The sequence below is a fragment of the Rhynchophorus ferrugineus genome, unplaced genomic scaffold (assembly GCF_030347505.1).
Source record: "Rhynchophorus ferrugineus isolate W39M unplaced genomic scaffold, kcgeb_rfMv2 rfM7, whole genome shotgun sequence".
Lineage (NCBI taxonomy): Eukaryota > Metazoa > Arthropoda > Insecta > Coleoptera > Curculionidae > Rhynchophorus > Rhynchophorus ferrugineus.
The window spans coordinates 1,831,010-1,858,171 of NW_027472586.1; the positions used below are offsets into that span (position 1 = coordinate 1,831,010).

A 27,162-nucleotide genomic window follows, 5' to 3' on the forward strand; every position below is an offset into this window, starting at 1 on the left:
AAACGAATCGAATTCCTCAGATGGCAATCATAGCACCATCTAGTTATCGGACGCCGCGAGACTTTTCTCCAGAGACCCCTGCTTAGTTGTCTACCCCTCTATCACTCCACGCTACTCACCTCTAAGTTAAGTCTGTCAACATCGGCGGGCAGACGGTAGTTGGTGATCATCAGCAGGTGGTGGGGGTAGATCTTGGCCGGTTCGCTGATCAGCATCTGGTGGGCCATGTTGGGGAGGCTGCGCCTCATCTGAGAGCCGTACCCTACGGATCCCCTGGTTGCGTAGCGTCCCGCGTACGACACCGGTCCCATTTCGGAATGCTGATCGAAAAAGGCATATATTCGTATAGGTCTACGTCCATAACCCTCAACATCCAACTAAACAACTACGATGAGATGTATTTGATACGCATTCATCCACTCTCTCAACGTCTACCACTCGATATGATCGTGGATGGCCGCGATGACTTAAGCCTGGCGCATCCGCCATATTCCGCAGATCCGATGCACACGCGTGATGGGCGATCAAGCCGACTTGATGGATTTTATGTGGTGACTCGAATCGTGCGAGACGTAAATTAGTAGTGTATTAGTGCAGGCTTGAAACGACGTAACGGCAAAATACGCACACATAGACCACACACAAGAAGAAAGAAAAAAGCGGTAGTATGTACATACCATACGTGTCTCCACATCCGTGATGGATCCGGTTGAAACTGAAGAAAAAGCAATTAGTTTATTGTCAATAGTACCATGATCGGTCGTAAAAGTTTAATGGTAATAATACACCCGAATCGTTCGAAATTAAACTATGTACCCAGTAACATCCTACTGATCGGCTTTGCATGCTTCTATCTCGATTTTCGTTTAGGATCGTCGGGCATGCAATAGCAACAAGCGTGATTGTGGCCGGCGCGACTCCATATATCTTAAGATTTCACCTTGAATAACTTATTAAAGATTACCGAAACAATTATATTTGTTGGTAAGAGTCTTTCCCAATATCAGAAAATTTTTGGCTCAGTAAAATACTTGAAATACCCTCAGTTCTGCCTCATTAGCCTTTGTAATGTATATAATAGGTATGTAAAAATGTATTTGTAATCCAGACTACTTATATCTTATTAACAAAAGAACCAAGTATTAAGTCAGATGTACAGGATCATCTGGAAATATATGAAGTGCATCTCCAATACAAGGGTCATGCTACATTTACCGGGAGTAGAGAGACTGATAAAGCTTTCAACATTTTTATTCTACCCTGATGCTCACTCTTAACCCATTACTTCTTCCATCATTTAAAAGAGTTCAGTGAATAGTATTTTTGTATAATATTATGAAAAGATGAAACGATACTAATCCATTATTATTTTGAGTGGATTTCATCTGGTTTAATTTATTGGATGATGTTGCGTTGGGAACTATCAACTGAAAATAGTCGAAACAATCGATAGTCGCAAAACAGTTAAACTAGTCAATAGTAAAAAACTGGCGACTAAGAACAGTAGAAATGTTCAGTCAAATGCACGGTTCGACTGTTCTTTTTTCAATTCGTGATGTGAGGCGAAGATGTACGAAAACTTTCCTGTATAAATTGTGGGAGAGGAAAGGACGGAGATAATATAATCGCTTCTATTCTCGATAAATGTAGCTTCGCCTTAACCAGTCGAAAATGTATGAACTAATTCATTAAACAGCCTGTTACCTTATTCCTAAACTTACTCCCCCCGAATAATACTTCAACCAAAATATATTATCATAAATCCAAACACACCCTCCCCTAGATCGTCCCGCTGCAATCTCAAACGAATACACCGTTCTACTATCCCAGAAAAACGAAACGTGTAATCGTAAATCAAAAATAATAAGCGTCAATAAAAGCTGGTGATACTCACTGTCTGACTTTCCGCAACTGAAGTCTGTACTATGGGTTTTGGCACCCATTCCGCTAAAGGAATAGTCGCCCTGTGGAGATGATAATTAGCGTTCAATATGGAGAATCCTCCCCGGGTACTGGACCGGAACGGATCGCTGCCCGGTTCCGGTCCACTACCCTTAATTCCTGTGAAATTCGAAAGTTTACTGTTCGGACGCGTTAGCCGCGAATTTGACAAGATAAAAACCTAAGCCAGGCAACCAAATATACATTTTTTTCAATTTAGGTCGTTGAAATAGAACAAATAACGGTAAACTCTACAGAGATAAATATAAATCAATAACATACATAACCTAATTTTTTAGATTAAAATTATCGCCGGTTACGACACCATCTAACGTCAGCAATCTCAAGGTAAATATTGCACATCCAGAATTAAAACTACACAACTAAATATTAGCAATTACGAATGATATTTACTCTTTATTCATCTACACCTTAAGCAAACAGTACCTTATATGATTGCCTGAGCTAAATTACAACGTAACAGTAAACTTTTCTATATTTGTCTGTATAAACACACATATAAACAGCATGCTATCTGACTTGTTTTTTATTTTAGTAAACGACAGAGAAACAAAACAAAAGAAAATCTAAAACTCGTAAAACGATTCACCGTTAATACACTCTATGGACACATCATGCCATGGTTTCGTTCAAATTACACATCAAATATACTAGACAGTGCGCAAGAGGGTGTTAGTCAATTGGTGATGGTTAAGAACAAAAAAAAACAAACAATCAATTAGGAAAAGAAACAAAAAACACATAATCGACGAAAAAGTTTGACATAAGATGACAGTGACAGCGAACTGTCAAAATTCATGGCAACTTATGAATCTTAACTACGAAAAAGGGATTCGGATTACTGATGGGGAACAAGTTAAAAAGTACGATTATAAACAAGTCAAGAACTAATCCTAAATACCCAAAGTGTACGTAATTCGATCTATTAAGTTTTGTTTTAAGGTGCTTTCCACAATTCACTCTACATCAAGGCAAAACAAATATTGCCGCTTCAAAATTACGAATATGTTTTCTCATCCATCAAATATGGCTATATCAGAAAATATCTGCGCCAGGCTTGCTTTGTTTATCTTAGCGTTATAGAAATATCAAAACAGATAGCGGTGGAACCTTCTAATTATGTAAAATAAGTCATGATAATAGCTTGGTAAGATGCACTTTGATAAACGATACAGAGCATCGAAACAAATAGAACGCGAATTATATGTTTGTTATGTTAATTTATCGTTTTCTTCGAAATTAATCTTATATTGGAATTTTATTTGTTTTTTATAAAAACATAAAATAAATATATATTATTTCCATTCAGGAAACATCACTAAAATATTAAAATCCTACTTTTTATTACCGGCATTAGAGTATCAAATCAAGTAGAACTAGAACGATTCCTATATACGTTTTAATAAATTACAGAGAGCATCAAAGCAAATAGAACGCGAATGATATTTTTGTTATGTCAATTCATGATTTTCTTTGAAATGAATCTTATACTGGAATTTTATTTGTTCTTTTTGTATTATTTCCATTCAGGAAACATCATTAAAATATTAAAATCCTACTTTTTATTACCGGCATTAGAGTATCAAATCAAGTAGAACTAGAACGATTCCTATATACGTTTTAATAAATTACAGAGAGCATCAAAGCAAATAGAACGCGAATGATATTTTTGTTATGTCAATTCATGATTTTCTTTGAAATGAAATACATATGTATTATTTCCATTCAGGAAACATCATTAAAATATTAAGATCCTACTTTTTGTTACCGGTATTAGAGTATCAAATCAGGTAAAGCTAGAACTATTCCCATATAAGTTTCAATAAATTACCGAGAACATCGAAATAAATAGAATCTGAATGGCATGATACTTTTGAAATGTTGAAGCGGCTAATATTTCGTGTCAGTTCACTCTATTAATGATAAGCCGGGATTCGTACCATTGGGGGATTCCCGCCCAGGAGACTTACAGGAATATGGGGATAGCTACCCGCCGAGGAGGAGAAAGTATGAGATCGAGGTGCCAAGCCGTATCCGGGTTTGGGAACGTGTCTCAGCGCGCTCACCACTGCGTACCAAAACAACAAAAATGTGAGAAATAATGTCCCAGCGTTAACCGAGATGATGATACGTGAAACGATCAGACAGGATCGCCCGTACAGGCGATAATGTCAACGGTACAGTCAAGCGGCATACATCTATTTCGAAAAAACAAAAACCTAACGGAATCCTGTTTAAATGTGTGTACCTATCCGTCCGTGTTTCGTCAACACCGACGACGAACATTATCCTAACCTATATATACTTACGTATCCGTTTCTACTGGGTAGAGTACTGGATCTTAATCCGTAACCTGGTCTAGGTACCGATCTTAACGAGGAAACTACTATACCGCAGACAAAAAACAAAAAAAAAGTGCAAAAATAAACAAAAAGTATATACAGTAAACAATATATATTACAAAAACAAAAAAAACTAAAAATAAATCAACTGTGGCCGTGGGCGATTCTCAACAGCTTTGCTACATGCAAATTAGACTTAAAAAGGGAGAACAAAGACAGAGGGGTGAGTGTTACGAAAAAATAAACTAAAAATAAACCGTGAGGTGTTTTTTTTGTGGTTCAACATCATCATCCTCATCATCATTATCAATAAAAGTGTGGTTTTACTACGTTACTGATCGAACAATGATTCTATTTAACCATGCCCCTCGTTGACTTCAATTTTTCAACAGAAAAATACCATGCATTCAATTAATATGTCATTCCTACACTTATTATTAGGTACCAGCTCACCTTTACAGTTACTCTGTGACCAACAGCTAAAAATTTAAATTCATATCTCTAATATCCCATGAGAAATAATTTATGTACGAGTTCAATGGCATACGAATTGGACCAAGGAAATATACCGAGGCTCATTTTTAATCACTCAAAGTTACTTCAACAATAACGGCTAGATATTTTATGTCGACCTATAAATGAATTTTTAAAGGACTTACAACAGATGCTGTTACTTTGTCTAAATCGCATCGGGTATATTTGTAACCAAGCCCCACGAATAAAACAGCCAATGCACGTTATTAACGACGTCGATCGTATTGCCAAATTCAGTTTATAAAAACGTAAGAACCCTTTCAAACTCGGAGTATTTTTCTTTCCCATTTTACTAGTTAGCATTCTTCTAGTTGAAAAGATACAAAATAAAGTCTGATGCGTCCGAGCATATAACCAAATCGGTCTGGTCGATACCGTTGTCATATATCAATGTAAATATAATAAAACATCTCCAACCTAGAAACTGCTGTGGCTGTTTTATTAATTGTAGTTTAAGTCATTCAATAAATATGCGCTAGATGATATATGATGTTAAAACAAATTACACTTTATAATGTTATATTTGTTCCATTATTTTAATTACTCATTACTCAGAGTCTAAATAAACGAAAACCTAAATTTGGCGCGGCAACGTTGCATTATAAATTTTGATAACATGCATTTGTTGTTTTATTGGAAGGGCTATATATATTCTGATCAAAGTTTATGTGTACATACGTCATCAGGATGTTTAATGTATAGCGTGCCGCAATTTGTACTAGTTCTAACTGTCTGATTAGTTCGAACATGTAAACGAATGAGCCTGTCAAAGTCATGGATCATGCTTCATGGATTTCAACATGTGAATACTAGTTTAGACGTTTTAAAGTCGGCGATTTTGACACCAACAAGACCACAAGACAGAGAACGTTCTGGACAGCCAAGAATGTTGAAGACGAGGATTTAAAGACCATCAGAACAGGTAAAACCATTGAAGAGCGTCGCTATCGACTACAACCGGTGAGTTTGAGAAAAGCTCAGCGCGAAGAACAGCCGGAATAGGAGCAAAGACAGCAGCTTTATTCTACAGCACGTCAACGCTTGACCACATGCTGCAAAACCACTGAATACATTAAAACGGGAGAAGCGTCATATTCTCCAGACCTTGCTCCTTCTGACTACTACCTTTTTTCGACATATGAGTCGTGACCTGCCTAAGAAGCGTTTTACTTCTATTGAACATACCAAAGACAGAGATGGACAACAGTTTGCAGAGTTTTTTTCACAGAAAGCTTAAATTTTTTTAAAAATCCTTTAAAACTAATTTATATGCCATATACAAAAAACAAATTTTCAATCAAAATTGTTTTATTTAAAACACCTTGAAGTTTGAACTTCCTCACTTCTTGCGCTAATTTCAAGTAAATAAAAAATATTTCCGGCAAAAAAATGATAGTTGTATCTTCCACACTGGTCCAATACGTAGGCGCGAGAATCATCTAAGCCCTCATCAAATATTAACAAGTTATCAACTTGGCGCGATATACTGAACGATAGCGGTACTGAGAAGGTACTCACCGTTGTAGTTCCACCCGCTGGGCCTGCTCATCGACGACGAGCGACAGCTCAGCGACCGATCGAAGTCGTCCTCGTCGTAGGGCTTCTGGTGGTCCAGGTTACGCGAAGGGCTGGCGCCCATGGGATTATCGTAGCGCAATCTATAGGTTGGTTCCTTGTTCGCTGAAGGAGTCCTGAAACAAGAACGACCCTCGTTAGGACGCTAGGGGAAACCAGAGGGCGCGGTGGGTACGACCTCGATGCATTCCTGGGGTCCAAGTTGGCGGCCTTGTACTGCTTGATCTTCTCCCTCTCTTTCACGTTCTTCAGGAACACCTTACCGATACCGCTGGCGATCTTGGTCAGTTCCTCCTCCTCCTTCTTCAGCTTCTTGTCCTCGATCTCCTTTTCGGTCAGGCCGTCGACTTCGTCCTCGTCGGATTCGCCCACGCCCTTGTACGAATCCGACCACCTCTTCCGTCTCTCTGAAAACGACAAGCAAACGCCTGGTCACCACCGCAGAATAAGTTGTACCCAAGGGAATGTTCAGATTAGGGCATCACCAGTTACAAAACAATGTGTTTAAGCACAGATTGCCAGAAGAACGCTTGTTCCCTCAGACTATTAATTCAAATAAATGAAAATGTTATACCGAAATTACTTACCGGGATCCGTGTAGGGGTAGGGAGGAGCCGGGAAGTCGTCCCTCTCGATCTTGGGCGGCTCTCCGGGCTGCGGCGGCTTGGCACCCGGATAGTGACTCAACTCTATGGGTTCCTCGTTGTTCATGTGAGGCGACTTGGGCCTGGGGGTCTCGGTGCGGATCGAGTCGACCAGGACCTTCATGGCGGAGCGGGATCCGTACCGCTTACCACCGGCGCCGGTGGATGAACGGAAGGAGTTCTGAGCTGCAAGCGACTGTGTTAGTGTCTCATATCACACTACGTTAAGAAGCAAAAAGTTTCCTGGGGTTGCCTATTACTTCGAGTAAAACCCTTTCTTTTTCACTTTATTTCTACTTATTACTCGTTTTCGAACATTTATGCGAGGGCAAAACTAGAATTATTGAGTGCATGAGTTCTAAATAAACCTATACATGGCATTCGGTCACCTCTGGTTTTACTTCGGACCCTCGGTGTTAAGTGTTCTATCTGAGAGTGACCATAGAGTATTTATATAGAGGTTTAATTCAAATAGACCGAGGAATTGTTTTCAAATGTGTGGTCCTACCAATGCAGTCTGAGATCACTTTTTTGAGTGGTTCGTTTGAATCGCACTACAGAGATATTTAATTGGCTCATTTCTATAACGCGATGTCTGTTTCAGTTTGTTTATGACACCATTTTTTATATTCCTGACATAGAGTAGGTTTAGCACTTTTGCGACTTAACTATAATCACTATTATTTGATTATAATGTATCTTCACTCTGAAAAGTGTTGTGTATCCAATATAAAGCCAAGTTAACAATCCAAGGTAGCCAGATTAAGAATGTGTGCGTCACTTAGCATTGTTTTTACCTAGTACATATACAATTATTTATATAGAGCATTATACATATCGTTTTTGTATATTATTTTTTTACAGGAATACAATAAAGGAAATCATGAAAATATTACCTACAGTTTAAACCCAAAATGTGTCCAAATGGAGGATGGCAAAATTACATTGAATTTAATTGTGATTATATTACATGAAAAGTTTTAGTGCAAAGCCATTCAATATATAAGCCAAACTTTGTTGCCTTTTAAAAATTTGTTCATAAAGTACCATCAATTAAAAAACTAAATTATTTTGAAAGGGTTCATTTAGTTAAACAAAAGTATATTGATTAAGATATTTATAATTAATATTTTGGCTTAAAGCTACTTAATCGAGATAGGTGCTTTTTTGGAACTACATATGGAGTCGGAAACAAATATATTCAAAAAAAATACAATTAGTATACAAATAAGTTGAGACTGATTTTATTGACAAAATGGTATCTCATGAATTCTTGCGAGATCTAGTGAGCTCTGATATACCCCACTGTACTTTATGCTTCTTAGTCTGGTAGTCTTCGCTTAGGTACTTACAAGTAGGTCGATGGAAATGGGGCGACGTAGGGGGCTTATCGTACGGGTCGATGGGTTTCCTCAAATATCCGTGGGTGGGCTCCTCCGTCAGGTAACTGTAGGTGTAGATGCGCGAAACATCATCGGCTAAAGTACCGGACTTGTTATATTCTCTGAGTATCAGTCCAGGCGAGGGCGTTCGGTAGGTACTGTGGGTGTAGTGCTAAAAGACGAAACGTGTATCACTCTTCTTTCGATTATGGCCGAACGGATCTTAAAAAATACTTTTCTCGGTTCACATCGATATTATTTAGCAAAAAAAAAAATCTGCCAACTCTTTGATACAGTATCACAAAGTATAAACAGAATCAGAAAATAAAAAACGTCCGGTCTACGGCGTTAAGTTCCGCTTAATACGTAATCCTGAGTCAAGGCCTGCTTCTAATCTAATTCCATTATAGGAAACAAAACTGCCTGTATTAAAAAAGAGATGTCTTCAACGATGTTTCATTTATTTATACCAGAAACAAGTAGTACAGTATAGTCTATTGGATAAATGTCACAAAAATATCTTTAACTTTATTTTTAACAACCAAAACTCACTCAGCAAATATAACGTAGTTCTTAATAAGTTTCGTAGATATTTCCCCATGCGTGTCACGTTCTTATTTCAAATATTTAAAATATTATACTGCGCGTTTTTGTTCCATGGCCTACTTTAAATTAATTTACTTAAAATAAAACCCAGCTTGTGAACAAGCCATCTCAATAGAAACTATAGTATTGTCACAAAAGAGATTATATCTTCATATTTTCATCAGTTTTTCAAAAAGTAATGCTGAAAACTGATCACTGAAACTGTGAGAATCAGAGAAAATATGAATTAGAGTCGTTAAGATATAATAAAGCTGTAATTACTAGATAAATTATATATAATAGTATTCATATTGTGAAATATAATTTTTAATATATAATATACTAAAATGTTGATAAATTAAATTATAAAAAATATGGACTAGCTACGGACAACGAAATGCGTTGAAATATAGTAAAATAAAAAAAGCATCATTCAATTCATCATACAATTAATTGGTAAAATAAAAATAAAAAACGAACCTTTCTATGCATGCTCGTGGGACTATACAACGATCCGTTTAAGCTAGGTGTACGTGATCTAATTGATGACTGAAAAAGAAAACAAGAGAGTGCAAAAAACAAAACAAATATAAATAAAGATGGTTGATTCTCTTTGAAATGAGTAGTCTCGTGCACATCGAGTTGCTATCGCTATTCTACGAAAAAATACCTGTAATTCACTGGCCCCGCTGGTACTGTTCCTGTCGTAGTCCCTGATACTCATGTCCGTGTCAGTAATGTTACCGTTCTGGATCTCGGAACCGTTCAAGATGCGACCGTCCTCAGCCTGGGGACCTGGACCGCAGCGCGGGTGCCACACTGCTCCTCCCTACGTCAACATTTAAAGTTAGAATATATTTTCGGTTTCTGTTTGGACAGAAATAATCAAGAATAGAGGGTTCAGTATTGGAAGTATCATATGTTCAATATTCTCCCACTTTTAACTCATATAACTTCATTCAATAACATTAAGAGACATCAAAAAATAGCACTACAAAAATGAATAAGGGGAATAAAAATGAATCCAGGAGTTGTGAAAGATGTGTGAATTATTCCCTCAATGTTACACATTTTACTCTACTAGATATTGAAAGAGCTAATAACGGAAATAACACATGGGCTGCGAAGTCCCGGGCCATACATAGATGACGCTAGTTTTATTCTATTCACCGTTTTTTCAGTTAATATTAGCCTTCAAAAGAAAACTTAAAATTTCATGATATTCTACTCATTAGCTTGTGAGTTATGCTTAAGAGTGACACTACTTTTGTTATTTTTAAACAATGGATCAAAAACAATTTCGTGTTGCTAATTTGACACTATTTCTTGATGGGAAAAAAAACCGTTCAAGCTAAGCAATGGCTTGCAAAGTGTGGACTCTGATCCAACAGAAATAACAATAAAACAATGGTTTACTGACTTCATATAATAGAGTGGTAAGCTATACCCGTTGTTACATGGATGAATCACATGTAACTAATATGTATATAGTATTTCCTCAATTTTACTCAGCAATATTTAGACAGTTAAAAGAAGCTGTATTGGGAGAATGTATGGTCGAAACAACGATGAATATAGTGGAGTTGTGAACGATGTACCAACAGTATATTTATGAACCAAATGGGATTAATATATGTCTCTGATTCTATCAAATTTTCTAATTTTACTTGATGAAGTTGAACAAAGTTGGCGTGAATGGTCGAAACAAAGATATAATGGACATAACAGAGTGGTAAACTATGCTCCACTGTTACTATAATGAATTGATATCTCTTATCTCTCGATTTTAATCAGCTATATTTATGGGGTTCAAAGCCATAGCGTTACAAGAATGAACGGTCGAACAAATAGGAATATAATGGCCAATACATGTCTCTAAATTGATTCAATGTTGTCCCCCTATTCTTTACAGAAAAACAACTTCTTGGTGCTGGGGGAATACCTGAAGGTACATCTCCTCGCCGTCTCCGAAGGGATCACCGCACTTTGAGCATCGAGCGCACGTGGGATGGAAATGGTGATTGTCGCCAGCCTGAAACAAGTACAAGGTCAGAACGTTTAGCGGTACCGTACGCAACATGACATCACACATACACATACGCCCGAACGTGTGTAAATGTAATTATTGTTCTCCTATATGGAATTTCGTGTTAATTCAACAACTGATTACGGGTACTAATTAGATCTTAATTACGTTCGTGTTTTAAATGTTAAACACCACACAGATTAGATATACATTTTAAGCATAGTACTATCAGCGGTGGATATAATAACCTCACAATAGCAATAGTTATCAAAAAATAATTATAATCACGTCAACTATTCAAATTTAAGTAACAGTGCCTACTGCGTGACATGGCCATCGAACCATGGACCTCCGCTACCAATTGGCGAATGGCCATTTAAACAATTTCTTGATGAAAATCAATGTGTTGTGTCAATATTAACTATAAAGATGATGACATACGCTGGAGTATTAAATATAGCACCAAAATCTAGTACAGTTTTCAAAATAACAAGTAACTTTTAAGATAAATGTTTCGATGGAATGTTTGTTCACAATTCTTGTAAATGAATTATACTAAAACAATTTTTTCCTTTCCATGTCTTAAGACTAGATTATCTTCAATAATAAAAACAGCAACAGCAAAAAAGATTATTTTAAGAATGCAGGGAAGGTGAAGGAACCTTCTCGTCATTCTTCGGGAACCAAGTTCCAAGAACCAACCAAACGGGACCAATTCAACGGATTTTAAAAGGCAAAAGACAACACATATCTCAAAATTCATGAGAAACGATTTATTTTTTACCCAAAAAAGTGTCATGGCTATTGCGAATCACTAGATACGAGCACCTGACACAATAATCAATGAGGTAACTTTTATGTACAAGAATTCAGGCCGAAAAAGGCTTTCGAATCATCCTCGATCGACCGTAATTTCCTTAGTTTGCCACCGGGCCTTTTGGGTGAAAGTCCCTACGGCCTCATTTGCATATAATTAGCTGGCCGATCGCGAGTCGCGCTGGCGGAATTCGTGATCCGCCAGCACTTCCTACACGAGGAAGTCGCTGGTGGGCCTTCGACGCCAATTTAGACCGTTCCGCGCCGAGATCGTTAATAATCACGCGGATGGAATGCCAAACGGGCCTCGCTGGATATATTTAACGGTAATGATGTCAGTCATGTCAGTATGAGCAATTGTACGGGCTCCTTTGGTCATATATTTATATAGCGTGTCCGAAGAGTTACATTTCGAGTCTTTTAAACGTTCAAAACAAATGAAAGAGAACTTGAACATAACTCACAGATCTTATTCAACTCGTATCACCCAAAGATGTTACCAAAGTTGATGTGAACAGCTGTTCAGCTGTTGTTTCATTGCGGTTTTCATACAGACCATAGTTAGAACTGTCATCTAAATTAAAATTCATAAGCTGTTAGAGATGAACTTGAAAAAATCAAGCAGACTACATGAATTAGTGATTATTAATTAACACACTGTTGTTCGAACTTCAAAAAATTCTTTTTCTTTATTATTCATGTTATCTTACCTCTTTGATATACTTCAATTAACAATAAACAAATAAAAAAATGACTTTCACTTTCTCATACCTATTTAGATATATATGTTAGTAGGTGTTAATATATCAATACTGGTTTAAAACATCTGATGGTTTCCTAAGCTTACTTGGTTATATCAAGAAATGTTATATCATACTAAATAAATATAATATCTCCTAAATATAATATGTTGTTTCTCATTTTAAAAAATATGAAGATCCAGTCACAGCATCAATAAACCTACAAACCCACCTGGAGCAAATACAATTATGGTTGAAGACATGGCGCATTAAAGCCAATGAATCAAAATCCACGCATATAACGTTTACCCTGCGTAGAAGAACATGTCCACCAGTAAATATCAATCATCGTCAACTCCCCCAAGCAGAGCATGTTAAATATCTTGGTATGCATTTAGATCGACGCCTAACCTGGAAGAAGCACATACTCTCTAAACGGAAACAACTAGGACTAAAATTATATCAAATGTATTGGCACATTGGGCGCAAATCCAAGTTATCATTAGATAACAAGGTATTGTTGTATGAGTCTATACTCAAGCCCATTTGGACATATGGAATTCAACTATGGGGTACCGCTAGCAAATCTAATATATCCATCATTCAACGGTTCCAAAATAAGGTGTTGCGTGCCATTGTTGATGCTCCGTACTATATTTCAAATAAAGTGATACAACGCGATATTCCTCTAGAACCTATAACGAGTGTAATCCAACGTGTTTGTGTGAAGTACTTCGAAAGAGTGTCAGTGCATCCCAATGTACTCGCTAATCAGCTAAATATGCGACGTGATAGTGAAGTGCGTAGACTAAAACGTTTAACACCACCTGATCTGATTACTGGACATATGTAGAGTTTAGAATAAGCATTAGAATAAGACTAATTAATTAAGATAATATTTTATACAGAAGATTGCTTAATGAAGTGATTTTCTACATGCCATGTATATATAATATAAACAGAAGAAATACTTATTGCCAATAGGACAGATTGTGGACTCACGAAGAGTAATAAAAAAAAAAATTTTAAAAATGATGAAAAAGATTTAAATGTGTATAAAATTTCTCGTAAAACTGTCAACTCATCCATGTATTGGACGGCTATTAATTTTTTAAAATATTTAGAATGTGTAATACCAAAACAATCCTGAAACAACGGAATGTACCAAGAAATTATTGGAATAAATAAAACTTCGACTATAATCCAGACACATTCACATAAATTGGAAGACGATTATCGACCCCATATTTAGTGACTGATATCGTGAACAGCTGGATAGCATCACAAGACTACTTTGATCATCAAGAACCAGTATAAACGATTCATTAATGTCAAACCGTCTGTTTAAAAATGCCACGGATACTTGTTTATGGTTTAACAAATAATTCGACATTTCTAATACAGGATATTTTCGAGAAATCCCATCGGATATTAACCAAAACAGTTACAAATTAATATTAATCGCGTAAAACCAGAAACATAAAGTCCAATCTTCATCACTCGCGCCTGCAACCCAACTATAAATAGAATCGATGATCCGCAATGTTATGCCGCGATTAAAAACCAATAAATATCTAACTGTACAATGCCAAAATCGATGCAAAACATCCCAGGCAATAACAACAACAATAAGCACGCTTCCCATGACATGACACGGCGTTTAAAAATAAACTCGAATTTAATTGAATGATGGACAGGAATGGCTTTAGTCCGAACGAGGCAGAACCGGTCGGATGATGTCAGCGTTTTTCGCTCGGTGTTACGTAACAGTAGACGATGTGCACAACATCGAGAAAATAGGTAAGGTGAGTCAGTCCTTGTCCGATTTTGGTCATTTTTTTTCGATTCCATCGTGTAGACTAAGGTCAGGCACCCAACCAGAAAGGATTAGTTGACTAAGTCGCAACATACAAGGAGAATATATCGATAAAGATTCTAGTATCAATATCTCTATAATGTTTAATATTTACAAGAATCCTTGAAAACGATGATAATCCGGTGAAGCTGGCAACGTTGCACATCAATTGTAATCCTTCAAAGACTGTTTCTAAAGGAAGAAACGACAACAGCGTACGGTTTTTAAGAACCAGGCGTCGAATTATATTATTTCCTGCCGATTATTAGATTAATTATGCCATAGAAACCATAAAAAAGTCATGGGAACTACAAGGACACGATCGCCTGTAATCATACGTTATAAGTTATTTCTAACAAAGACAATAATAAAGTGAAATTTACGGAAATGGGTTTTAAAGGGCGGCGTTGCCGTTTCTGATATTTATCCTGATATTTAGGGAAATTAGTTATAAACTATTTCTAATTAAAACGATAATAAAGTGAACAATTACGGAAATATTATTTATTGGGCGACGTTGTCGTTTCCGATATTTTTCCTGAAATCTAGGGAGAATACCAACCTGTAGCACCTTCCCGCTGATGTAGCGATTACAGTAAGCGCACTTCACCCCGAATTGCTTCTGGTAGTCCCGTTCGCAGTAAGGCACACCGTCTTTGCCCATGTACTCGCCGTGGAGCACGGCGTCGCAAGAGCGGCACTTGAAGCACCAGATGTGCCAGCTCTTGTCCAAGGCCACCAACACCTGACCCTCCTTCAGGTCTTCCCTACATCCAGCGCACTCTGTAACCGAAAATTAAAGAGCATTAGGGGGTTTTGCAAGTTGGTACGGTACTATCCTGAGTACCCATGAGGAATTTGAGTGAATTATTGAATTATTCAATTTGAGAAAATTAGCGGTTTTTGTTATGGGTTTATTTCAAATCCTCAGACATTTTCCGAAGTTATTTTGAATTGGTCAAAGCCATAACAGAAAATGTCACATCCCAGTCAGTGAAAAAAAAGCGTCAAAAAACCCCGAGACTTTTTGCATACAATTCATATTAGAAAAAATTAAATCTTAGTATAAAATCTGAACAGTGCCACCTACTTAAAAAAAACCTTTGAACTATCCCAACATTAACCAAAACATCATGAATTATTCAAAAAACCTTGAAAACCATTATCGATATCTCCAAAACTAACGAAATCTTGTCGAAAAAAAGCAAGTGAAATGCCAGGTGTTTCAGATTCGATTATATAACAACGAATTTCGTGTTAATTACGACTAGCGCCAGGGGCCAGATATCCCAAGACCAATTGCCACATTATGCAATCGTTATTAACATTTAATTATGCCGCTAGGCTGTGATGGAGACCGAATTTATTAAATAAAACCACCTACCGAATATAATCTTGGATTAAGGATTTCGAACACTGTATCTACACACAGCTGTAAAAGTAATTGTTAAAATAACGACTAATCTCTCGCGATAACAATGGTTTTCAAGAAAACGATAAGATTATCGGTATTGTTATGATTTATCTGAACGTTTCTGACGATATATCGAAGTTGTAACGACGATATCCTGTTATTTGGCGAACTGATTAATATCAATTTTCGTCAATTCTCGTGAATTTTCGTGAATTAATTTTCAAGGATCCGATTTGGCTGATAAGTGTGAAGCTGTTACACTCAGCTGGTACCTTCTTTTCGCTGTTTCGAAGACGTCGAATTATGAGCCAATTATAATAATTCTAATACCAATTATAACCGTGGCTTGCGGGAATCTTTACCATACGAGATAAGTTCAAAAAGTAACGGGATTTTCGAAATTTCACGGGCTGTGTTGCGAGAAATCGAAATGAAAACAAAACGATCTCGTAATGGTCTCAAGATGGTATGGAATTAATTGTAAAGCATTCAATATGATGAATAAAAGTGAAGCTGATCCTCTCAGCTGACGTATTATCACTGTTTTGAAGGCGTCGAATAATGAGCCAGTTAAGAACAAAGTTTATGAGAAAATAGTTACCATACGAGGCGTGTTCCAAAAGTAACGGGATTTTCGAAATTTCATGGGCTCCGTTGTTAGAAATCGCAATCGAATAGAAATGATACAATATCCGTTACCTAGTAGCAGAAATACGTGGATACAAAAACAATTCGAGGCTTACCATTAGGGCTGGGACTAGTGGCAGTGGGACTGGTCTTTGGTGTGGCGTCTCTCACCGGAATCTGGACGCATTTCTGGCATAACACCTCCTTGCCGGTATAGGTGACCTTCTCTCCGGACGGGAAGGCCTGTCTGCACCTGGCGCACGTGAAGCACTTCTGATGATAGGTCTTGCCCAGGGCGGTGACCACCTGTAACACGAACACCAACACTGAGACAATCCGCGGTCGCGTCCTCGACAACACTGACCTCTCCTTCGACGTAGTCTCCGCATTCTGCGCATCTGGTACCGAAATTCCTCTGGTAGTCGGCGGTGCAATAGTAAGCGCCCTCCTTGCTGAAGAATCCTCCCTGGGCGAGCGACGAACCGCACGCCTTGCACTTGAAACAGCTGGTGTGGAAATACTTGTCCTGTACCCGTAGAACTTCACCGGAACATTTCTTCTTGCAGGCCTGGCAGTAGGTTTTTCCTGAAACAAAACATTTGAACTGTAACACTTAGAATAGAAAAAGTTGCCAACACTCAATAAGTCCTGATGTACATGTTACCATAAGACGCTTAAATGTTTTCATTGAAACATCAGACTTTCAATCCATCTATGGACTACTTTACGAGTTTTGTAGGCACAAACATATCGAAGCTGCATTTTTATACATAAAGATATGCCACGCAATAACAAACCTTCAAAAATATCATTGCATTAGTTTAATGCCTGTGCCCTCTTTCCATATTTCATGTTCATCACCAATGTTACCTTAATACGTGCATTTATTTTGCGCTAAACATTATTTAGTAACACGAAAACATTCAATGTTATTTTTATGTTTAGTAATAGCATATTTATTAGGTAAAGATATAACATTGATCAATAACAGTACTTCAATTATTCATAACTTACAACAAACAATGACAAATTTTACAGTTTTTAGTAAAAAATATGTGATAATGTCATACCTTCGTATCTTGTTTGCGATCTTAAATTTATTTACTTTTCTATAATAGTAAATAGCAATGATACCATAGTTAAAAAAAGATAAAAATACATTACAATTAACTGGATACTGGATAATATCTGGTAGATGCGTTAAATCCTTCTATAATTCTTCAAATAAAACAGCCAATGCACGTGATCAATACAGTCGAACGTATTGTCAAATTCAGTTTATAAAACCATAAAATCCTTTTAAAATTGGAGAATTTGTCTTTCTCATTTTACTAATTAGCATTACTCTGGTTAAAAAGAGACAGAATGAAGTCTGATGCGTCCGAAAGTGTAGCCAAACCGATCGTTGTCATATGTCAATTTAAATATAATAAAACAACTCTAACCTATAAACTATTGTGGCTGTTTAATTAATTGTAGTATAACTCATTCAATAAATATGCATTATTTTATATAATATTATATTTTAAATAACGTTATTTTTGTTTAATTATTTTATTTACATTAGTATTTTGTAGTCAGAGTCGAAATAAACGAAAACCTAAATTTGGCGCGGCAACGTTGCATTATAAATTTTGATGACGTGCATTGGCTGTTTTATTGGAAGGGCTATATATATTTTGATCAAAATTTATTTGTACTTCATCAGGATGTTTAATGTAAAGCTTGCCGCAATTTGTAAATTCGTTTTAGAATCAGACAATATTTTCCTTCTCATTTTATTCTAGTTAAAAAGAGATACAATGCCGTCTGACTAGTTCGAACGAGTAAACTAATGAGCCTGTCAAAGTCGTCCGGTTGTCAGACGTATGCAAAATTCTTGAATGCAATCGTGATAAGAGGTCATAACTCTAACCTATAAACTATTGTGGTTGTATAATTAACTGTAATTTTTAGATGTTAAAATTAATTATATTTGACAACATTTTTGTTCAATTATTTTATGTAGATTAGAATTTTGTTGTATAACAAAGCCAAACTGAACTAAAACTCAGATGCGGCAACGTTGCGACGTTTTAACGTCACAAATTTCGATGACGCATATGCAAATAAACTTTGAATAGACTATATAATCTTTTATAATTGATATCAAAGATAATGCCCTTAATCTTGACTCTATCTTCGTAAAAATTGAGCTTTATTCCCTACATAGTTAAACAACAACAAATTTTATAGGGTTTAGTAAAAAATATTTAATAATTCCATTTATGTTTGGGATCTTACATATTTTTATCTTTCAACTATAGTAAATAGCAATGATACCATATGTTTTATATGTTTTTCTTTTCATTCTTAGACCCAAAATAAAAATAGCAAGACTCCCAGAACTATTTAAAAAATATTCACCCTATATTTACAAATAGAATAAGTTTAGTTCCACTATTGGCCGATAGATGGTGCTGCGCGAACTTACCGAACTACCTAATAAACAATGACATTGCTATTTACACGAACAACTTGTTTTTAACAGACAAATATCAAAGATGCATTGATAAAACCTCGTTTGCCCGAAGGAACTACATAATTTGCATGAAAATCGCCAAGCCGGTCGGTTTAGACATCAAACAAACGACTTATAAAGTAAATGTGCGTTCGTACGTAACAGGACGAATTAATGCTGACCTTTCCGTCCTGGCCGTGCACTTTTTCTCGATCGACTCTTATAAAACCGTCGGCCGACAGCCGAAATATGGTATTTTTACGTCTTATGTAAGAACATGAGCGATTTCAAGGTCCTCCCACATACGAAAAAATGTTTTCGCCACTCCGCTATCGAGTAGGCTTATGTAAATATTTGATTGTCGTTCGTTTCGGGCACACTATAATAGAATGGGCAAACAAAGGGTGTATTGAATCGCGCATTAACGACTCTCGTTTATCTGATTCAATTGTTTTATGTAACGTTGTTTGTTCGCGGAATGTTGATGCCGATAAGTGTTCAAACAATTCGATGGGGCGGGCTCACTTGTCAGAGAGAGTTTCTGGAATTGTATTAAAGGACGCGTGCTCTCAATCAGCGATGACAGCTACGCATCTAAGTCTTGATTTGACAAAAGTGCCTATCTATTCGTTTTTTTAATTTTTTTAAAATTATTAACAAATTAATTGTTACTAAAAACACAAGGAAGGCGAGTATGGGATTAGTATATCAGTACGTAGTTCCGAAATTAAAATAAAACTAATCTACTTAAGCTAAAGTTAAGAATACACACTTATACACTAAACATGTTCGTGTAGTTTGGTTCGCTTCAATCTTCTGATTTCGTGCGTCTTGTCCAGTAGCCGTATCGCGTTCACGTTAGTTTTTATTTGTTCTAGTCTAAAACCAGGCGGTTCTTGCCCTGGAGTGACAAGTTGGATCGGGTTATGTGGGACTGCCTCTGAGCTTACCAATACACTAAACCAAAACCGCCTCACAGTTGATCCCTATAGATTACTATTGCTACAGCATTAAATTTGGGGATATGGCACCCGCTGATCGGGCAGCCGTTATTGGGCACGAGGACCCAGCGATTCTATTGATTCGCGAACTGAATCTGAGTTAACACACGACTGGATACTGTCGTATGGGTTAGCGGTGACGCGGTGTTAAGCTCCCAGCATGTCGACAAGCTCGCGAATAAGCGAGCTTTCAGAAGAACTTGAGTTGAGTTGTTGTGTGTGGAATGACTGGAATATGGAAGTGCTTGATTTCTGGAGTGTCAGTTTCCCTATGAACTTGATTATTTTTGACAAACCATGGAGCGTTTAAAATTCTCCTGAGGAGCTTATTTTGGAAAACTTGAAGCCGTTTCACCTAGTTGGGTGTAACAAACCTGAAGTAGATATTCCACGTATTTGTGATTGAGCAAAATCTTGGGATCATTTCCTGCCTCCATTTGATTTCGAGGTCATCGTGCAGCTCTTCGTTGGTTGTGTAGCGATAAGCATTGGTAATTAATCGTAGAACTTTGTTTTAGGCGCGTTCGATTAGTTCTAGTTGATTTGATTTTTTAGTGCAACCCCATGTTTGCATCCCATAAGTCCAAATTGGCTTTATGAATGACTGATAAAGCAATCTCTTTGATTTTAGGTCAAGTTGAGAGTATCTTTCGACTAACCAGTACAGATGAAATCTGCTCTGCTTTTTGTCTAACTTGATGTTTCCAATTTGACCTACCAATCGGATATACTCCGTAGTATATAGCTTATTCCGCTTGAGGAATCGAGCATCCATCAAGTGATAATTACATCACTTTTTGTCATTTCTCCGCAACGCAAAATTAACATGGACAGATTTGGAGCTATTAAGCTGTATATTCCAGTTTTTAGTCCATTTATAGATCTTGTTGCCCGCTACTTGTATTTTTTCTACAGCTTTAGACAGAGATACATCTATTTTAATTAAATAAAAGCTTCAAATATGAAAATCTGCCACCAATTAAAAACAAATATTTAAAAAGAAACATCACACATGCTCACTTTCCTACAGTAATTGTCAGATTTGCCAAATATTGGATATGTAGTATGGATATGGAAGTATGGATTCATATCATCCAGTATTCGGTAAACTTCGGTAGTGTCCGCCTGATTTTACGACGTTGTCATTGTTTCGACATGCGGTGGAAAAGTAATGTACCAACATACTGTACTACAACTGCCGTTTTGGATTTTACCATGGCACTGGTAGGAGCCCTGCTTTGTAAGGTTAAGAATGTTGTTGTTTATAGTTTGTTTGTTCTTGTATTGTTCATATTTTGATTATAAATGGTATACAGTAATGGATAAATAATCGATTTGTAAGTATTGGTGCGTATCCATCCAATTTTTGTTTTAGTTTGGCAAATTGGGTTCAATTGTACAGCAAATTGTATTAAGATATAGTTGACCTTGCAAAAGTAAAAGTACAGTTAAATATAACTCAATGTCCTTAATGTGAGTATATCTCATCCATAGCACAGCTTCATATAGTCATTCTACAGCATTAAAATTGAACAAGAAACATTAAAGTTTGGCTGGCTTGAAGATTTTTAAGGTTGGGACTTCGTATTTTAGTAAAAATACGTAAAAAACCGAAGATTTTGAGGAAACAACGAAAAATATATAAAAACATCAGACATTAGGTTAACTTGTGAATTCAAGGGGCAACGTTGCAAACTCAAACCCTCGTGCGATTGCGGCGATTGCCCAGAACTAGACCATTGCCAACCTTATACATATTTAATGACATCAAAACGTGAGTAAGTACATAATTAAAATCAACTCTAAAACTCTCGGAATGCTATTTCACAATGATTCAACAAATAATTAACGATAAACAGCCTCGTTAAACGCCAAAATTCAACAAAACTACGTATCTACAAACACCATCGGCTTTCGTAACGTTAAGTCACCGACAACCGTCAGTTTTTAGAAAAAAAAAACAAAACAAACGGTGCAGACCCGTCATAAAACACCTCGGGGAAAAAAATCAAACGATTTTCTTATAGCCGGGCCGGGAAAGACGACCCGAGCTTTCCTTTGTAGAAAATTGGCTGGAATATTTACGGTCGACCGAATAAAAATGCGGAAATATAAACAAGCCACCTCGTCTCTCACCCCGCGGCGCATCTAACGGAACAACGTCTAAATAGATTCGGCCCAATTCCGATGGAGGCACCCGATTTGTGTCGGCTGTCACTCCTATGATTTATTCCGAGTCATTTTTTTTAACGGGCACCAGTGGCGCGTTTTGTTTTTTCGAATGTATCCCGATAAATGGTAGAATTCTAACGAATTGGCGAATGCACAGATATATTTTATCTTATCTTTATTTTTATGTGGTATTATTGTTCGTTCGACATTGAAGTTTGATAATATCTCGTATTCTCAGCGTTCTGTTAGTTTTTTATTTATTAAGGATGTCCCAAAATTGACTAGACGAAGGATGAGGACCTAAATTAGATGGAATCCCGAGTATCTTCTTGGGGGCCATTAATTTATTACGTAAGATGATTTGGAGGATGGGGGGTTAACAATGTCTTATTCTTTCAAACGAGGGGGGAGACAATAGAATATAAAAATTAAAACAAACTAAAGGTTTATTTATATCAAATTTTTTATGGACTAATATTATGTGCTGTAGATAAGTTTCGGTTAAAGAGTGTCCCAAATTGTACACAGGATTTGTATTTACCAGTATTTGCTATAATTGAACGATGAGAGAGCAACAATATTACAAAAATAACGAAAGGAATTGATTTAACTTCGTCAAATTCTTGATTTAGCCCACGTACTGTCCAATAACAATTCATTCCAATATTGAAATTGGAATATATTGTTGATGAAAATGCAGGAGTCAGTTTGGCGTCGTATATAAGTCACATTCTTGGATAAAACTGATGTGGAAGATATGTGGTATCAACAAGACGATATCAAATGCCATATAACTCATGTATGAAGCATTTCCTGGTAATATACTCCTTCATTTCGGTGAACAAAATTGTCACCCTAGACTATTAGATTTAACATCACTTGCAACACAAGTTTGGAACACCCTATAGTACTGATTAGTGAATTCACCATTTTATAGTAATTTATTTTTATGGTAGCCATCAAAATATCCTTATGAGTACCATCTAAGTATTTTTGAAAATTCGTATATGATATTACTCATACTTATTTATATATCATACGGTATATCTACATTACAAATTTATTAACAATTTTTTTGGGGTCAGCCAAACTGTTATTTCAATATATACATATGAATTTATTAAAATTTATTTTAATTTTAATACTGTTGTCGCTTTATTACCAGTCGAATAGGTTATATAACACCATATTTTTTCGCTTTTATTTCTGGAAGAATAATATTTTTTGTTTGAATGATATGGTTTAAAATTCAAGAACATTAATATTAATTAACAGCTTTTAGTTTTAGCATTTGGACAGAGATAATTAAAATATTGCCCTCGTTTTTGACTCTCAATTGAATATTATTCACCACATAGTTAAACGATGAAAAAATACATAAAAATTAACTGGAAAAATATCTGGATAATATTTGGTGGATATGCTACATCACCTTATATATATATAAAGAATAACGTTTTTTATAATTGACATCACAGAACCCTCAATTTCTACTCTATCGTCCTCAACATTGAAGCATATTCACAAGAACAGTAATGATGCTAATAAAAATAGCAGAATGGATATAGTAAAAAAGAAAACAGAGTATGATGGCTGACATATGTCCTAAGAAATGAGCAGAGAAAAATAATCAATATAATACACAAATAAGTAACAAATAAATTTAAAAGTCCCCGGCCGGACACATAGATGGCGCTAGTAGAATAACATCTATATGATTTTTAGTTAGCCCTAACCGTCAAAAGATGCGTGTATAAATTTGACAGCTGTCGGATCATTAGTTTGTAAATTATAGCATTTTGAGTGAAGCAACTTTTGTTATTGTGAAAAAATGGATAAAAAGGAATTTCGCGTGTTATATACAATATATATATATATATATATATATATATATATATATATATATATATATATATAACTATTGGAATATTATATTGCTTTTTGAAAGGAAAATATATAGTTGAAGCAAAAACTTGATTTAATGCCGAGTTTCCGGACACTATCCCCGGAAAATCAACCATCAAGGATTGGTATGGTAAGTTTAGACGTGGTGAAATGAGCACCGAAGACGGTGAACGCAGTGGACGCTCAAAAAGGTTGTTACAGACGAAAACATTTAAAAAATCCACAAAATGATTTTGAATGACCGTAAATTGAAACTGAAGGAAATAGCAGACACTCTAAAGATATCAACTGAACGTGTACATCATATCATTCACGAATATTTTGGTATTTGTAAGCTCTGTGCAAAGTGGATGCCGCGCGAGCTCACTTCTGACCAAAAACAACCACGAGTTGATGATTCGGAGCAGTGTTTGAAGATAATCAAATGTAATAAACCCGGTTTTTGCGTCGATATGCGAGAATGGAAGAAACATGGCTCCATCATTTCATTCCGAAGTCCAATCGACAGTCATCCGAGCGGACTGTACACGATGAACCCGCTCCAAAGCGTGGGAAAACGCAACAGTTGGCTGGCAAGGTTATGGCGTCTGTATTTCGGGATGCGCATGGAATAATTTTCATTGACTACCTTGAAAAAGGAAGGACCATCAACAGCGACTATTACATAGCGTTATTGGGCCGTTTGAAGGACGAAATCGCCGAAAAACGGCCGCATTTGAAGAGAAAGAAAGTGCTGCTTCACCAAGACAATGCACCGTGTCGCAAGTCATTGAAAACGATGGCAAAAATCCATGATTTGGGCTTAGAATTGCTTCCTCATCCACCGTATTCTCCAGATCTGCCCCCAGCGACTATTTCCTGTTCTCAGATCTCAAAAGAATGCCGCTGGGAAGAAATCTTCGTCGAATGAAGATGTGATCGACGAAACTGAGGCCTATTTTGAAGAAAAGGACAGATCGTACTACAAAAATGGTCTCGAAAAGAATCACCCTTGAAAGGAATTATATTGAATAAAAAAAATTGCCAAAAAAAATGTGTTACCTAAAAGTAAAGAGAACGAAAAAGAATGAATTTAAAAAAACTATGAGACCGTTAAAAATGTATAAAACCTAAACTGGTCACAAGTCGTAGAGATCATCAGCGGGTCGTAGAGGTCGGCTTCGGACCGGGAGTAATTGAGGTTAATGAAGGCAGGAAAATGCGCGCGTGAGATTAGGAATTTTCCGGTACAATTAACGGGCGCTATGGATCGTTAATGTTGGAAAGCCAAAGGTCGAGACCAACGTGCACACCTAATATTAATGTAATTAGTGAGTTAAGAGCTTTGAGCAAACCCAGCGTCGCCATTCACCACCATAAATCTGTTTATGGCTAATTTCATCCATGTTTTCCACACTGAACAGAAATTGATGACGCAAAACTTGTGAACATTTACAGCTATATACCGTGTAAGAAGACACATTTGGTTTGACATACTGAAGACTTCTTCGAAAATCAACATTAATGTGATCACTAAAAGTGTAAATTATCGAGAAGACGTCGAGCGGAAAGTAAAAGACAGAATAACAAATCAACCAAAAGATTGATCCACATACATGGACGATATTCAAAAATAAAACTTAAAAGCTTCGGGAAAAATCAATGAACACCTAATGGCGTACGAAGAGTCCGACTGCCCATTCTGGAGAGCGACCAAGATGACCAAAAGGCCCAGCTGATAACCAGTTAAAACAAGACAGAGACAGTAAATAAACGAAGCTCTTTGCCAAACATCTGATTAAACTACCCATTCCTAATCAAAGACAGAAACAAGAGTTATTTAGGGAAACAGGAATAAGCCTAGGCCTAAATCATTGGAGAAAAGTTTCAACAAGCACCAAGAAATTAGATATGAAATAGTGGAGCTCTACAGTGGTTGAGACATGTGTTAAGAAATGGGCCGAGATAAATAAAATAGATACCTACAAGGAAAAGCTAGAGAAGAACGCTAATTTACTAGATCTTGGCCACTAAATTGCTTCATGGCTTCAACGAAAATCTGAAGTATCAGCATCGCCTTCAAACGTTCATTTCAATATTTTTTGAGACTCGTATAAAGATGAAACTGACTTACACAAATGCCGAATAAACAACAAAGTCTACCAATTGATGACTAATGTATGTATAGATTGCTCTTATAACAAAAACAATAGAAAAATTAAAAAACATTACGTCATTAATCCACTAAATATAGCAGATCACACGTCAAACTCTTCGAGTGCTTCGGCGATAGCACATCTGTTTGTAAAAATTATATTTGTATAATAAAATCGTTGAGCACTTATCTAAAAACGAGTCATACAGAAACAAGCGCATATATTTATTTTATACAGTTTATCGAGTTATTTCAAGATTATTGTGTATTCAATGATTCCTCAAGAGAAAATTTAACTAAATACGATACTGTTGTAGCGACCTTGAGGCATGTCGAATTTTACATAGTGGAATAACGGGCCCCAAAATACCCAGAAATATAATCCCAGATGTTGAACAAGGGCGAGGTGCAAGCAACGCCAACTAGAACCCGATAACGAATAGCTGGCAACCCCGAGACGTTTATCTAGGATATCATCGTTTGGTTTATATGTGCCACCATGGACTGCCCAAGCCTCGTCTCCAGGTAACACCGCTGACAGTCTTTTTTTTATCATTTGTATTTTTACATTTTTATATTAATTCAATAAATAACGGTCACATAATGTAAACACCACTGTTTCATTTCGTTTTACCTCCATTCACCGAGCCACATTGTCTAGTGGAGGAAATGGTACGAAACAGTTTAGTGACTGATGCCGAATTTCACACGTGCTGTGCGTTTTCGAAAGCCTCATCAGCTTTTTTAGTGACGTGATTTTTTTTACACCAAAATGGCCAGAATGACAACAATGAAATAACTTTCCAGTCATAGCAATCAAAAATACACTCGGAGTCTTCTGCTTCCTGGAATTTCTCGATCTCTTCCTCATACCCATTGAAATCATTCTTCTGTCAGTAATATTAAAATTGAAATTATCACGAACATAAGACAGGTTGACGTTGGATT

The 27,162-nt window shown here is 36.5% G+C and overlaps 1 protein-coding gene across 20 annotated transcripts in view; it reads right to left on the bottom strand.

Annotated features, from left to right (window-relative positions):
* Positions 1-27,162, bottom strand: part of Unc-115a (actin binding LIM protein Uncoordinated 115a) — a 44,517-nt gene that overhangs the window by 2,906 nt on the left and 14,449 nt on the right. For 2 of the 20 annotated variants that reach the window (XM_076410479.1, XM_076410466.1), the window contains 14 exons: positions 16,867-17,087; positions 16,619-16,808; positions 15,024-15,244; positions 10,967-11,056; positions 9,695-9,853; positions 9,505-9,573; positions 8,410-8,611; positions 7,001-7,243; positions 6,592-6,820; positions 6,357-6,529; positions 4,272-4,348; positions 1,895-1,964; positions 678-715; positions 120-320 (listed from right to left, as the gene is read on the bottom strand). In XM_076410479.1, the coding sequence (XP_076266594.1) occupies positions 120-320; positions 678-715; positions 1,895-1,964; positions 4,272-4,348; positions 6,357-6,529; positions 6,592-6,820; positions 7,001-7,243; positions 8,410-8,611; positions 9,505-9,573; positions 9,695-9,853; positions 10,967-11,056; positions 15,024-15,244; positions 16,619-16,808; positions 16,867-17,087 (2,183 nt within the window). Of the gene's footprint in view, positions 1-119; positions 321-677; positions 716-1,894; positions 1,965-3,902; positions 4,031-4,271; positions 4,349-4,757; positions 4,784-6,356; positions 6,530-6,591; positions 6,821-7,000; positions 7,244-8,409; positions 8,612-9,504; positions 9,574-9,694; positions 9,854-10,966; positions 11,057-15,023; positions 15,245-16,618; positions 16,809-16,866; positions 17,088-27,162 lie in introns of all 20 variants that reach the window. The other 18 variants (XM_076410475.1, XM_076410464.1, XM_076410480.1 and 15 more) reach the window with 15 other exon arrangements.